The following is a 15,196-nucleotide window of genomic DNA, read 5'->3' as shown; positions in this document are numbered from 1 at the left end:
GGTGTGGACTTGTTGGGCCGAAGGGCCTTTTTCGGTACCATAGAGAATCTAGTCTAATAAATAAATGAATCAATTAATCAATCTGCCCCTTTGCTCCTACTCTGCTTCTGGCAAGTGTAAAATGGAGCCAATTTTCCAACTCCTTTTAGTTCTGAAAACTTCGAAATGCTAACTGTTTCCTCCCAAGAGACCTGCTGAGTTTCTCCAGCAATTTGTCTGAGATTTCCAGAAGCAGCAGTATCAATCCAGTAATGGGAACGACTGTGATTGGATAACTGCAGTGGATACACTGACGGCAAGTTACAGAGTAAGCTGCGATTGGCGGGTTCCCCCAGGGGCTACGATTGGCGGGTTCCCCCAGGGGCTACGATTGGCTGGTTCCTGCAGTGGTTGCGATTGGCTGGTTATAGCATATAGTCGATTGGCTGGTCACAAGACGGGTTCTTATTGGCTGGCGGCAGTACTGGCTGTGATTGGTTGCTTTGATCCGGATGTATCAATGTAAACAGCTGGCGGCCGCTGGGTTCCACGCCGCAGGTAAAGCTCGCCGTGTGCCTGGGGCTCGGGCAGCGCAATGAGGACAGCCCGGGGCTCTCTACTCTGCGGCGGCCTCATTGCGTTAGTCTCCGTTGCAGTCGCTTTGTGCTGCCTGCGGATTGAAGGTACAGGATTCCGGGAGAAAGTCTTCCAAGCCAGGCCTCCAGACACAAGACACCGGGGGATCCAGTCACACTCACTGGAAACTTAACGTTCAGATACAGATCAGTTCTCTCAACCGGCGATCTCACGGTGCAGCACTCCCTCAGTACTGACCCTCTGACAGTGCAGCACTCCCTCAGTACTGACCCTCTGACAGTGCAGTGCTCCCTCAGTGCTGACCCCCTGACAGTGCGGCACTCCCTCAGTGCTGACCCCCTGACAGTGCGGCACTCCCTCAGTGCTGACCCCCTGACAGTGCGGCACTCCCTCAGTGCTGACCCCCTGACAGTGCGGCACTCTCTTAGTACTGACCCCCTGACAGTGCGGCACTCACAGTACTGACCCTCTGACAGTGTGGCTCTCCTCAGTACTGACCCTCTGACAGTGCAGCACTCCCTCTGCACTGACCCTCTGACAGTGCAGCACTCTCTCAGCACTCACTGGAAAATTAACGTTCAGATAGAGATCAGTTCTCTCAACCGACCCCTGACAGTGCAGCACTCCCTCAGTACTGACCGTCTGACAGTGCAGCACTCCCTCAGTACTGACCGTCTGACAGTGCAGCAGTAACCCAGCAGCAGTTCCCTGGAGCAGCGCAACAGTAACCTAACACTAACCCTCCGATGTTGCAGCGCTCCGACAAGTACTGTCATTGCAATTGATGCTGGAGGTTGTGTTCCAGGCTCAGTAATGAGGTTTGAACCCTGGATCATTTGGCACGGAGAGGGAATGAATAACTATGGCAGACTGTTTCCCTTGATTGTGAATTCTGTTTGAAAAAGAGTTGTGAGCAATGAATGTGTGTTAAACATTAAAACAAAACAAAGAACTCTGGATTCTGATGAACGGTCACCGGACTCAAAATGATAACTCTGTTTTCCCTCTCCACAAATGCTACCAGATCTGCTGAGTTTCTCCAGCTATTTCTGACTTTGAATGAGCGTGTTAATCCCTTGAAGTTATGTTACAGATTTTGCTTTTTTTATTTTCTTACTGTCTTTCAGTTCTGTGCAGAGCTTTTACGTTTCACAGCCACAGGCCTGTGGGAAGCATGGAAAAGAATCTTCAGCTGGTCAGGAATATCATCCCTCCTTTAACTGAGAAAAAACATAAAGGACAAGATGGAAAAATAGGGATTATTGGTGGATGTACTGAGTGAGTCTGGTACAGACCCCCGGCTGACGCAGGGAAAGTGCAGTGTGGCGTTGACGGGGAGGAGGATGGTGAAATGGTTGAGGTTGGGACAGAGGTTGTGTAAGATGGAAGAAGGAATTATGGTGAACAGAGTGATGGGGTTCCTCGCAATAACCATTTGGGGGACATAGAACAAATCTTTGGATAATAGGATGATCCCATACAGGACCATTAGTGAATCTGAGAAGGTGGCAGTGGGAGTCAAGAGTGGGCTGAGGAAGGGCGATGAGTGAACTGGGGAGAGAAACTCTCTGTGAAAGCGTCCAAGATCAGCTCATCAACTTTCGGGGACAATGGTTGCTTATCATTTTTATTTTCAGCACAAAAATTCTCCAAAAAACTTACATAACTAGGTGAAAGAAATAATAATTGGGAAAATTAAATAGACTATGTACTCTGTTTTAATTGAATAATTTTGATATTTTAATAACTTACAGATACACAGGCGCACCATACTTTGCAGCAATTGCGAGTCTTAAAGTGGTATGTACTTGACCAAAGTTTGAAGCATTAAATTTATATTTTGAGAAAACATTGTACCAGTTTCTGTTGGGTTTGAATATCGCAAATGGTCTCAGGAATGGCTGATCTAACTTAGAAAAACGTGAGGTGTTGCTTTTTGGTAGGGCAAATCTGGGCAGCACTTATAAACATAATGGTCGGGCGCCGGGGAGTGATGCTGATAAAGAAACCTGGAGTGCAGGCTCATAGTTCCTAGAAATAGTACAGATAGACAGAATAGTGAAGAAAGCATTTAGTACGCTGCCTTTGTTGGTCAGTGTGTTGAGTATCAGAGTTGGGAAGTTGTGTAGTGGCTTCACAGAACATTGGTTAGGTCACTTCTAGACTACTGCTTTCAATTCTGGGCTCCCTGCTATAGGAGAGATCTTGTGAAACTTGAAAAGATTCAGACAAGTTTTACAAGGATGTCGCCAAGATTGGAGGATTTGAGCTACAGGGAGAGGCTGAATAGACTGGGGCTGTTTTCCCTGGAGCGTTGGAGGCTGAGAGGTGACCTTCTAGAGGTTTATAAAATAATGAGGGGCATGCATAGGATAAATAGCCAAGGCTTTTATCCCAGAGTAGCGGAGTCTAAAACTAGAGGGCGTAGGTTTAAGGTGTGAGGGGAAAGATTTTAAAAAAGACCTCAGGGACGAGTTCCCAGAGAAGGTGGTGGAGGCTGTACAATTGCAACTTTTAAAACGGTGTGGATGGTACATAAGTAGGAAGGATTGAGAGGGATATAGGCCAAATGAGACTAAATGAACTTAGGATATCTGGTTGACATGGACGAGTTGGAGTGAAGGGTCTGTTTCTGTGCTGTACATTTCTACGACTCTATCTGGTGCGTACGTACTGACAATTAAGAAACAACTGGACCTTTGGAACACTGTGAAAGAACAGTAATGGGTTTAACTGATTTATCTCTTCAAATGCAAAATCTTTCCAGAACATTGATACTGTGTTGCAAGCTGCAGATAATTGAGCCTCAGAGGTGTAGCTGTAAACAGAAATGCTTCGTCAGCTAAGTTGCTGAGTATTTCTGTGTTTCACACATTGTGTTGCATCTGCTCACAGTGCGATCCAAAGTGAAGAACTTGCTTTTATGTATGCAAAGATTGGCTTCACACTGGTTCGGTTGTAGCCATTCACTGGTTCACTGACACTTGTTAGGAACCAGAAACTACCCGCGAAGCCAGTCTGCATCCACACTCACAACTCTGAACCCACACCATGTGGTTGGCCCTGGAGCTTTCAGCAATTGGACATAGGCAATAAATAAATGCAGTCTGGCCAGCGTAATTCAGGATTGTATGTACAGTAACAGGAGGATGCAGAAGTGTGCGTGAGCTATATTTAATCTCTCTTTTGTCTCCCTAGGGTGCTGACCTTTCTCATGTGTTCTGCACTAAAGATGCTGCCCCAGTTATTAAATCCTACAGCCCGAATGTGATTGTTCATCCTGTCCTGTAAGTTGACTTTGAGTTTGTGCCCTCTACAGGACACAACAGGTGCATCGATGCTGTCCAAAACAGATTACAGGGGTATACTGTTACGAACTGATTAGACACTGTTCATATTTCTTCCTGACACGTTAACAATCAGCGATCAATTGTCAGAACTACACAAGGATTCACATTTTTTAAGCAAAAATTTTTTTTTAATCAAAAAGAATGTAAACCAATTAACCTAAACCATGGCTTACAGAAACATATACAGTTACTTCCACTTTATATTTTGTGCCACTCCCCTCACACACACGGGTGCACGCACTTACTAAATTGTTAAGGTTAACTTCTTTGTCCTGAAACCAATTCAAAAGTGGAATTCACTTTGGTTAGGTCACTGAGGAGAAATCAAAGCACAAGAATTGTTGAGGGTTTTCCATTGCCGAGTGGCTTAGTGATCTTTCAGTTTCTCCCCCAGTGTCTCCTTTCTGGATTCCAGAGCTCCTGCACTGGCATCTCTGAACCTTCAGTGCATTGGCTTGAAACATCAGAACACACCTTTTGGTTTTCTACATCCGGCTGCAATTTCAAATCTAATGATGACCTTGCTTTTTGGGCACCTTCTTTGCAGCTGTTGGTTTGTATTCCTCACTCTGTTCAGTCACCCTACGATCTTTGTATGTTATGATCTGCCTGTACTGCAGGCAAAACAAAACATTTCACTATACTTGCGTGCATGTAACAATAATAAACCAAATCAAATCAATGTTTCCAAATGTGACCCAACCACTTATTTCCAGAATTTCAACGGCAAAAAGGCTGACTTCCTGTTATTGAAGATTACTTTCATTTCTTCCTTTAGCTTCAATCTTCCAGTTGTTTTCCCCATTTCTAGCATTATTATGTACTGAACACTGATCGCAGGCTGCATCATGGACAATAAATATAGAATTAACTGTACTTTCGGGCTTTATCACTTGACTTCCATGGAGCAACAATCTACATAAAACCAAAGCTGACACAGTCTCTTAGCTGTCTTTCCAAACATCATCCAGTCTTACCCCCACCCCAGCTCCCTCACTACTGAACTCTCAGAACATCAAGACAGGATGGCACTAAGCTCCACCCATCTCCATGTTAATGCGGTGTCTGTGTATTCTTCTCGAGTAAAAATGTAAACCTTTTTAATTCTAAAGCTTTCTTTAATTCTCAGAAATCAAATGAATAATGTATCATTTACTGAAAAAAAAACTGCAAGCATCATGTCCTTGGCTAAGTTAGCCCATCTGCCATTTTATGATCTTACTTTTCTAGCTGTTAACCTCTTAGGCATAATAGATTCCAAACATATTTGAATTACGTTTACTTCAGGGTTATGTTTAGTAGTTTCAAAACTAGATATTCCTCATTTTGGTTAAAACTTTCATTCTTAAAGCGAGACGTTGTATTCTAAAACATCTGAATTATGAAGTAAATATTCACAACAATATGTAATTAAAGTGATGAAAGTTTGCGACACAGGAGATAGAAGCTGTTTCCAGAAAGAATGAAACACATTGATAGAAGATTATGTACACCGTTTAGGACTGGGGCAGAATCAAGGTCCTCAGAGAGAGAAGAGTGATGGAGGCTGTGGGATTCGATTCCAATTACTATTTGAATCAGAAATTTACATGGGGTTAGATTGAAGAGGTGATAAGGGAGTGTGGGGACTGGACAGTGATTATCTGCTGTTGCTAATGTGGACTGCATGAGCCAAATTGCCTGCTTATGTGACAGCTGTGCAAGGAATGCTGAAGATTTTATTTTGTGTAGCTACTGATTCACCTGCAAGGAAATTTCTTGTCTCGGTGAAACTTCAGACCAGGACTGTGCATTTGCAAGTTCAAATGAGAGAATTGCAGGAGTGACTGGGGCCCAGGCGGATTAGCCTTGCATCAGTATAAATAAATCTAACATTGAGCAAACACACTGAGTCTATCTGGAGTACACAGACATAGAGTGAAGTGAGAGCACCCCAGAGTTGGCCTGTTCCATTGTGTTCCATTTGTGGAAAAATGTGTTTTTGTTTATTTCAGAGACCTGTCCAGTGGTGTGGAGAATGTGGAGAAATGGTTTCCTGCTCTGCATTCAATGGTGATTGGGCCAGGGCTGGGAAGAGATGAGAAAGTCTTGCAGAATACAAAGGTGAGGATGACAGTCTGTGTAAACAATCCCTGCAGTGATGCCAGCCAGGAGGTACTTTTAGATGTTTACAAGCTGGCGACCGGTGTACTATTAGACCATTCTGTTCCTTTCACCTTGATTGAGTTTCTAAAGGAGAGAAGGGTCACCAGGTAAGGGAGAAGGGAAATGATGGGACGGGCTGACGGAGTGAGGGAACTGGGGAGTAGCTGACAGGGTTGGGGTGGAAGGTAGGAGGCAGGAGAGGACAGGTGAGGGGTTTTGGAAATAATGAGGTGGGGAGAGAAGGGGTCCTGTGTGAGAGAGGGTGGAGCTATTCCATTCTGTGAAAACTGATCTTGACCATGGTGGCAGGAAGTGGGTTGATTAGAGTGGAAGAGCACTACTTGCCTGAGGTCTCAGCAAGGCTGGTCCACACTGAGGCAGTCTGCTCCACAGGAGGCCATTAAGGACATATCTGTAAAGTTTTGTGTTTACAGTAGACAGTGATTGTGGAACTGAGAGGGGCAGTAGGTACAGCGCCACAGCTCCCTGCCTCTGCATAGCTATCGACATTGCTTCTTGGCCATTCCCATGGCTACAGAGGACCATTCAGCACCCACTGAGGAGAAAAGTTACAGGTGAAAGGAAAATAAGACCAGGCTGTAGGTCTGGTTTGCATGAAAATTGCCTTTTCTGATGTGAAGGGACTGAAACTTGGATATCAGATGCAGCAGCTGTGATGGCGTCTGGAGAGGAATAGCTAGAGATTACTCCCACAGGTGGACTAGACAGAACAGGTCCTGGCCAACATTACAGGTTGTAATAGCCTGGCTAAGTACAGCAGTCATAGAGATGTACAGCATGGAAACAGACCCTTCGATCCAACCCGTCCATGCTGACCAGATATCCCAACCCAATGTAGTCCCACCTGCCAGCACCTGGCCTGTATCCTTCCAAACCCTTCCTATTCATATACCCATCTAAATGCCTTTTAAATGTTGTAATTGTACCAGCCTCCACCATTTCCTCTGGCAGCTCATTCCATACACATACCACCCTCTGTGTGAAAAGGTTGCCCCTTAGGTCTCTTTTGACTCCACTTTCAAGGAACTGTGAACCTGCACTCCAAGGTCTCTTTGTTCAGCAACACTCCCTTGGACCTTACCATAAGTCCTGCTAAGATTTGATTTCCCAAAATGCAGCACCTCACATTTATCTGAATTAAACTCTATCTGCCACTTCTCTGCCCTTTGGCCCATCTGGTCAAGATCCTGTTGTAATCTGAGGTAATCCTCTTCACTGTCCACTACACCTCCAATTTTGGTGTAATCTGCAAATTTACTAACTGTCATAGAGTCATACAGCACAGAAACAGACCCTTTGGACAAATTCATCCATACCGACCAGACATCCCAATCTGATCTAGTCCCATTTGCCAGCATTTGGCTCATATCCGTCTAAATGCTTCCTATCCCTGTAATCATCCAGATTTGAGCACAGTTACTCCAGTCAGAGTCACAGAGCTTTCTATAACAACCCCATTGACCTATATGTATTCCAGGCCTGTTAAGATAGCGTTAACCTGTCGGAGGGGCAAAGCCAGCATCATAGGGGCCCAACCTTCAAACACTCCTTGCGAGGAAATTGGGCTGTTATTGTTTAGACACTGGCTTCATGAACGGATTGGGAGGGGGGGCGGGGTGTGTGGTGTGGTTGGAGGGAGGTACCAGTACTTAAGCTTCTATGTGTTTTACCCTGAATCCTTGAAAATCAAGACAAGTTCCTTTAATGGCTGAATATTGGTGGCATCATCCTGTTGGATTTTCCTCCTGTTCTAATGGCCTCCTATCTTGCTGATGGCAATAACAACTCTCAGTTATAGAAACACCACCAATGTCCGAAGCTGTCTCCAGTGAATTAAACCTGGCTCCGTTGAGATTGGTGTTCCCTGTGGCACTTACACCCCATGGGACATTTAATATTGAATTTAAAATGCATCATATCATCAATATCAGACAGTCAGTAATAAATCCGACAGGGAATTCAGAAGAAATGTCTTTTTACCCAGAGAATGGTGAGAATCTGGAATGTGACTCAGGGTGGTAAAATAGATACGTTTAAGCTGGGTGAACAGCTGGGCCAAATGGCCTCTTTCTGTGCTGTAAATTCTGTAATGTGATTGGCCTGTTCAGCAAATAGTTGCAAATTGTAGGATTTCAGTTCTAAATGTATTGGTAGTGTTGCAGCTATTCAAAGTGGATTTCTGTCACAACAGGTTATAATGGAGAAATGTCAGAAGCAAGGAATACCCATTGTAATTGATGCTGTGAGTAAATCATTCAGCTCTTTTTAAGACAAATTTCATCGTGTTTTATGCTTCGGGATCTTGCCCCTCTGTCTGATTTTGTTAATTGTAAAACTGTTGCTTGTAAATCCACATAATCAAAGAATCCTTCAGTGTGTTTTACAAGCTCAGGACATCCCAGCACTTTCTAACCAATGGAATAATTTTAAAGGGTTGTCGCTGTTGTATAGCAGTTTAGAAAATCGAACACAGTACAATCACACAAACAGCAATGTGATCTGTCCATTTACGGACTAAATGTGGCCAGGACACAAGGAAAACCTCAACACATCTTTGAAATAGTGCCATTAGATTTAACACCTCTGACACTGCAGCACTCCCCCTGGTGCTGACCCTCAAGTGGTGCAGTGCTCCCCCAGCAGCTCACTGGAATGTTGTCTACAGGGATTATCTATTTAATTCTGTTTGGAGCCTTTACAAACTAAGGGGAAAAAAAATCCTCACCATTTACTACAAGAAATCCAATTTGTTTTGTAGGATTTCAGAACCTAGAAAGTGAATTCTTTCTCTTTGTGTGTCGTGTACACTCTGAGCATCGAGATCCTTAAACAGTTTGTATCTCTTTTCTTTCTCCAGGATGGATTATGGGTGGTTGTCCAAGATCCCTCTGTGATCCAGGGATACCATAAAGCCATCCTAACACCAAATGTGATTGAATTTTCCAGACTCTACAATGCGGTGGTGAGTCTTTGAGTAGCATAATTAGCTGAGGTTTTTAATTGTTCTTAATTGGCAGCATGGTGGCTCAGTGGTTAGCACTGCTGTCTCACAGCACCAGTGGCCCGGGTTAGAGTCCGACCTCAGGCAACTGTCTGCGTAGAGTTTGCACATTCTCTCTGTGTCTGCGTGGGTTTCCTCCCACAATCCAAAGATGTGCAGGTCAGGTGAATTGGCTATGCTAAATTGCCCGTAGTGTTAGGCGCATTAGTTAGGGGTACATATGGAAAATGGGTCTGGGTGGGTTACTCTTTGGAGGGTCAGTATGGACTTGTTGGGCTGAAAGGCCTGTTTCCATACTGTAGGTAATCTAATCTAATCTAATCGTGTGCTCAGTGGAGCATGTTGGGCTCCTTAGACTCTGGTGGGCTGAATGAAGCAGATCGATCAAATCTTAAGAGTCATCGCTATGGTGTCTTTCAATCTAAACAGCCTGGATATGCCTCTTAAAATTGGGTGGTACTTCCTCCTCCCTTTGGTTACCAGGTGACACCGGTTTAAATTGTTGGCGAAAGAAGAGGATGAAATTTTTTTGTAATGCAGACAATTGTTGAGATTGGAAAAAAAAATTGCTTGAAAGGCTGTTGAAGCAGATCTGGAGATTACAGAAAGTGGAAGGAGGAATCAGCTATTCGGTCCACTGAGACTGCTCTACCATCTGTAAGAGCAAGGCTCATCAGATGTGGCATCAATGCCACTTTATCTGCCCGCCATCACCCTATTAATCCTTGACTGACATTCCCCCAATTGTTTTTTCTCCCCACTGTGCAGGCCTCAGGCCAGTGTGTGGCAGTAGCTTCAGGAAGCTGATCGGTGTGCACTGGTGTCCGGGGAATAGAATTGCAAATAGTAATGACCCTGTGAGAGAAAAAATACCCCTGTCCACCCCCACCACCAAATTTCAACCTTAATCACTTTTTTTCCAAAATGTGGTCCCAAGTTCACATTCCTCTGCAATGGGAAATATCATCTTACCTCCTGTCAAGCAGCCTCAGGAATTTTTATACGTTTCAATAAGATCACCACTCCTCCTTCTGAAATCCAATGAGTTTAAATCTCGCCTGCTTGTACTTTTCCTTATGAGACAATTCCATTCCATGAAACAATTTAGTAAACCTTCTCTGAACAGCTTCCAATGCAAATAGTTTTGATTTCTATTTAAATATATACAGTTCAGGAGTGATTTGTCCAAAGCCCTGTACAGTTGGGGCAAGATATCATTTAATTTTGTATGCAAACCCCCTGCAATAAAGGCCTCCTTCTACTGGCCTTCCTTATTGCTGTACATGCGTGAGGAACTTTGATTCATGTGAAGGACACCCAGATCTCTCTGTAGTGTAACATTCTGCAGTCACTCTTCATTTAAGTAATATTCTGTTTTTCTCATCTTTGTGCCAGAGTGGACTGTCTCACGTTATCTCCCATTATAGACCATCTGTCAAATGCTTGCCCACTTAGCTAACCTATCAATATCTCTCTGCAAGCTTCCAAATGGAAGTGGAATAAATATTTGAAAATGATACATTTGCAGGGCTATGGGGAGAAGAGCAGGAACAATGGGAATAACTGTATAACTCTTTCATAGACAGATGGGCTGAATGGTCTCTTTCTGCACTCAGTGATTCTATTGCGCTTTGCACTCATTTGTTATGAGCATTTGTAATTGATGGGAAGTCATGTGGATTCTCTGTGCTTAGCTCAAGAGTCATTACAATGAGTGCAATCACTCGAGCAACTTGCTTCAACTCAGTCAAGCATTGGGGAATGTGACTATTGTCCAGAAGGGAGAGAAAGATCTCATATCCGATGGAAGTACAGGTGAGCTTCACTAATGTAAACTCAGTCACAGAAATCCTTCCTTTTGGACCACTCAGTCACTCTTAGCCAATTGATTGTTTTGTGCAGTAATCCTCCAAGATTTCCTTTCCCCAAACTTTTACAAGGAGGTATTTGGCTCATTGTATCTGCACCCACTCTCCCAATGAACGTCAGGATTACAGGCCAGTCTCCTACCCTTTCTCCTTAACACTGCTATAAATAACTCAATTATTCCAGTTTACATCATCAACCATTGCCACCTTAACTTAATGGAACCTACTTCCATCATATTTCCAGATGGTATATTTCAGAATCCCAAGTTTTCCTTTCTCGTTACATTTAGTTCTTTTGCAAAGCCCTTTAAATCTGTGCTCTCTAGTTCTTGATCCTTTTATGAACAGAGAAAGTTTCATCATGTTTACTGTGACCAGACCCCTCATAACACCGAAAACTTCTATCAAATCTTCTCTTCGAGGAAAACAATCCCAACCTCTTTAATCTACCTTCAAAACTGAGATTTCTCATCCCTGGCACCATTCTTGTAAACCTCATCTGCACTCCCTCTCCAATGCATTCACATCCTCCTTATTATACTATGCACAGTACTCTAGCTGGGCTCTAACCTCGAGGCTCAGCCTAACCTCCACGCTCTTGTTCTTTATGTCCCTGTAAATGAGGCCTAGGATACTGTATGATTTATTGACTACTCTCTCCACCTACTGTGCCACCTTCATAACTTATACCCTACTCTGCCACCTTCATAACTTATACCCTACTCTCTGCTCCTGTACAAACCTTAGAGTACCCTTGATTTTACAGTCTCTCAATGTTCTTTCTATCGAAACATAAAAGTTCTGTCATGTGTTACCTATCTGGCCACTTCACTGACTCGTTGATGGCATAGAGTCATCCAGCATAGAAACAGACCCTTTGGCTCACTATGTCTGTGTCAACAAACCAATACCAAACTACATGAATGCTGTTTACCTGCACTTGGTCCATAACCTATTAGGCCCTGGCATTTTCAGTGTCTGTCCAGATGCTGCTTAAATGTTGAGTGTACCTGCCTCCACCACCCTCTCTGGCAGCACCTTCTGTATTTCTACCACCCTTTATGTGAGAAAAACATTTCCTCAAACCCCCTCTAAACCATTTACTCTTCACCTTAAACCTACGTGGTCTTTGACACATTTGACATGAAGAGTCTCACGATCTACCCTGTCTGAAAAGGAATTTGTCCTCCTTGAGGGGATTTTGGGATGGATAACTAAAACTGACCAGACCAGTGCCCACATCTCATGAACAAATGAAAAAAAAACTGAGCTTTACCAGTGAAAATATGAGAATTCAAATGATTGGATTTCACAATAGATCAAGTCGTGTTAAGAACCTAATTGATATTTTTGCATTGAATCATTTGTATTCAACTGTGGGTTTCTGGTTGGCTAACTTAATATTTAAATGTTTCCAACTCTTGAGATAATCCAGTTTAATACAAATAATTCATAACAGCATCTAGTGGCACACAACTAAACCTTTTTCTCCCTTTTTGAAGTTTATTTGGATGTGGATAATTTAACAAGAATTTGCTTCAGTTTTGGCTTATGGAATGCCTGTTTCTCACTTTTCAGTATTGGTGTGCTCACAGCAAGGCAGTGGTCGGAGGTGTGGGGGTCAGGGAGACCTGCTCTCAGGATCACTGGGGGTCCTAGCCCACTGGGCCTTTACGGCTGGGGATGAGAAAACAGACGGGTAAGACTGGCCAATAGTGTGTCTCCAGTCAGTGGAAGAGGTTTGGGAATTGTAATGTTTTTGTAATTAATGCATGCAGAGGTGCTTACACAGGAGTGATCCTCATTTGGAATCATTCTCCCGCTCTCTCTCTCCAGGATATTTATAGACTCCCCCAATATAATGCTGGGTAGGCAAAAATATCATCGCTGATATCAGGTGGAATGCATAGGTCCAGTGGGTGTAAGCGTTTGTTTCTCTCGTCCCTGCGAGACTGGACTTAACCCCTATCACTGGATATCAAGATGACTTTGGTCATGTTACAGACAGTCAGAGCACTAATCTAACTGTAACTTCAGAAGAGTGTGTTGTGGGAAGAAGTCATTTTGAAAATCTATGTATGTTTCCTGGACGGACTGTCCCAGTATCTGCTCGTATTCCCAGCTCAGACTCTCTACAATAGCGCTTCCACATTCCTCTTGGTTCTTGTGAAGCTAAGTGGGATTGAGCTGTGAACCCCTTGCTCTATTTCACACCCTAGCTGGACCCTGGCTGAAGTGGAAAGGTCACGTTTCAAACGTGGAGAATGGAGATGCTTTTTCTCACACTGATGTGGTTATGCGTTATCCATTAATCACCTTGGTGCGAATTGGGGTTACATACACTCAGTTTTGAGATTTCTTTGCTCAGTTGAGTTGAAGGCAAACTTGAATAGAGATTCTCAATTCTAAGGGTTTTAACGGAGTAAATAAGGAGAAGCTTTGCAGTGACAGGAGGGTCAGGAAACAGAGGGAGACAAATTTAAGATAAATTAGAAAAATAATCTCAAAGGAGATGAAGAGAATTTTCACGCAGTCAGATTTTCAGGGTGTGGAAGAGAAGCAGGGGCTTGGTAGTCTTTTTGGATAGTCTTTCACAAACATGATTCATGCTGTACAGTTAGAAGCTTCACACAGTAACTCAGCATGGTCTCTGTTCTCCTTCCAGGTTAAATCCCACACTTATAGCTGCATTTGGAGCCTGCGCCTTGACAAGGCAGTGCAACCACCAGGCTTTCCAAAAACATCGTCGTGCAATGACCACCTCGGACATGATTGCGGAGATCAGTACAGCTTTTAACAAACTCTTTGAGAGCTAAAGGGAAGAGTTGGCTGTTGGAGTGGAAACTGAAGTGCAAGAATTCACATGGGGCTGTATAAGCTGCTTACAGACAGTTCCCATGAATTAACTCTTGCCTCAAAATATGTCTACATGCAGCTGGCTAGCTGCAATTAAAGCACTGAAACTAGCAGTTATAATCTGTCGAATACTATGAATCCTATCTTGTGAATAAACACATCAAAATAATGGAAATGTTTTGATGGTCCAAAGTAGGATTGACACTGTTGGTGTGGGGACAGGGCAGCAAGTCCACGATTATAAAGCTCATAGTTACCATACTTTAAAATTATTTTCACTCCCTGATTGAAATAAACACACGGGTACATCCTTTGAATGACAGATCATTATTAAAAAAGAAAGTGTTTAAATTCTCTTGCTTTAAATAGCAAGAGTTTACCATTTTTGAGGACAGTTTGCCTTTGTTTGTAATGCTGTAATCTACACAGTGATTGCTTGGGCCATGATAACATGAATTATAATTCATTACTGGGCCCCTGCATAGATCCCCTGTCTGGGATTAGGAAACATGAGGATTGCTTCATTAAATCGTAATTGGAATCCTGAGAATCAGCTGTTCTCAATGGGTAGCGTTTGTGTCCCTTCATGCCCCAGTCCAGACTGTTGAGTCTGTAATCAGTTGACAGCATGGTCCTGTACAGAAGGGGCAGACTGACATGGGGCAACCATCAGCTCTCCGATGTAAGGACTCCACTTTTGATCCTGGATTTAAATTTGATCAGAACTGAAGTAGACCTTTCGCTCCATCATGCCTGTGCTAGTGTGATACAACTTTTACCCCTCTGAGTGTTAATCCAATTCACTTTCAAACATTGCTATTGAATCTGCTGCCACTATCATTTCTGCTCTAATAACCAACTCTACACTTTGTGAGAGTTTTGTTTAATATAGCTCAAATCTGTGCCCTTTGTTCCTGAACCTCCTGTAATTGAAAAGTTATTTTTCTATAAAAACCCTTCATAATTTATAGTTGAGTAAAGCTGATGGGAAAAATTCCACCATCCTGATCTTAGGACCAAGGAGTCATGAGTTGAAATAAAGGACAACATTCCTGAAGCGTTTTAATAACTTGTTTCTCTTTTTGAGCGATTTTGTACCAGGACCCTAAATGTCTCTATTTGTCCTTCTGAAACTTAACAGCATTTAAAAAATACTTTATGGGCTATTTTGTGTGCAAAATGGTTGAAATGTGTTATACTGAGGAACTGACTGTGAGGAATATCAGAATTTACATTGTGGTTCTGATCCACCATGGGAGATCTACAAGTTATTTGAAAATAATGGTGGGTTATCATTCAGTTTCAGCTCAGCAAAAATGACCTAGGAATCTGCAGCCAAACAGCTCTTTCAAACATACTGCCAGGGAAATAGGATTCAG

At 43.2% G+C, this 15,196-nt stretch overlaps 1 protein-coding gene across 2 annotated transcripts; it reads left to right on the top strand.

The window, feature by feature from the left end:
- Positions 1–436: 436 nt before the first annotated feature.
- naxd (NAD(P)HX dehydratase) lies at positions 437–14,874 on the top strand. 2 transcript variants are annotated; one of them, XM_043691236.1, is made up of 10 exons: positions 437–537; positions 1,704–1,854; positions 2,331–2,376; positions 3,775–3,863; positions 5,921–6,029; positions 8,284–8,334; positions 8,950–9,054; positions 10,788–10,908; positions 12,540–12,660; positions 13,627–14,874. In XM_043691236.1, the coding sequence occupies exons 1-10, from the start codon at positions 492–494 to the stop codon at positions 13,775–13,777; spliced, it is 990 nt and encodes a 329-aa protein (XP_043547171.1). In that variant the 5' UTR covers positions 437–491; the 3' UTR covers positions 13,778–14,874. The 2 variants fall into 2 exon arrangements, with proteins under 2 accessions (XP_043547171.1, XP_043547170.1); XM_043691235.1 differs by having other exon boundaries at positions 532–662.
- Positions 14,875–15,196: the final 322 nt, after the last annotated feature.

This window comes from Chiloscyllium plagiosum, chromosome 6 (assembly GCF_004010195.1).
Source record: "Chiloscyllium plagiosum isolate BGI_BamShark_2017 chromosome 6, ASM401019v2, whole genome shotgun sequence".
NCBI lineage: Eukaryota > Metazoa > Chordata > Chondrichthyes > Orectolobiformes > Hemiscylliidae > Chiloscyllium > Chiloscyllium plagiosum.
Note: the sequence above shows the minus strand (reverse complement) of the source record. Positions and strands in the feature narration are given on the sequence as shown.

Coding starts and splice junctions, on each gene's coding strand:
- naxd (XM_043691235.1), top strand. CDS start 575: ATGAGGACAGCCCGGGGCTCTCTACTCTGCGGCGGCCTCATTGCGTTA. Junction 1,855..2,330: donor ATTATTGGTGGATGTACTGA/GTGAGTCTGGTA, acceptor AATAACTTACAG/ATACACAGGCGCACCATACT. Junction 10,909..12,539: donor CATATCCGATGGAAGTACAG/GTGAGCTTCACT, acceptor CTCACTTTTCAG/TATTGGTGTGCTCACAGCAA.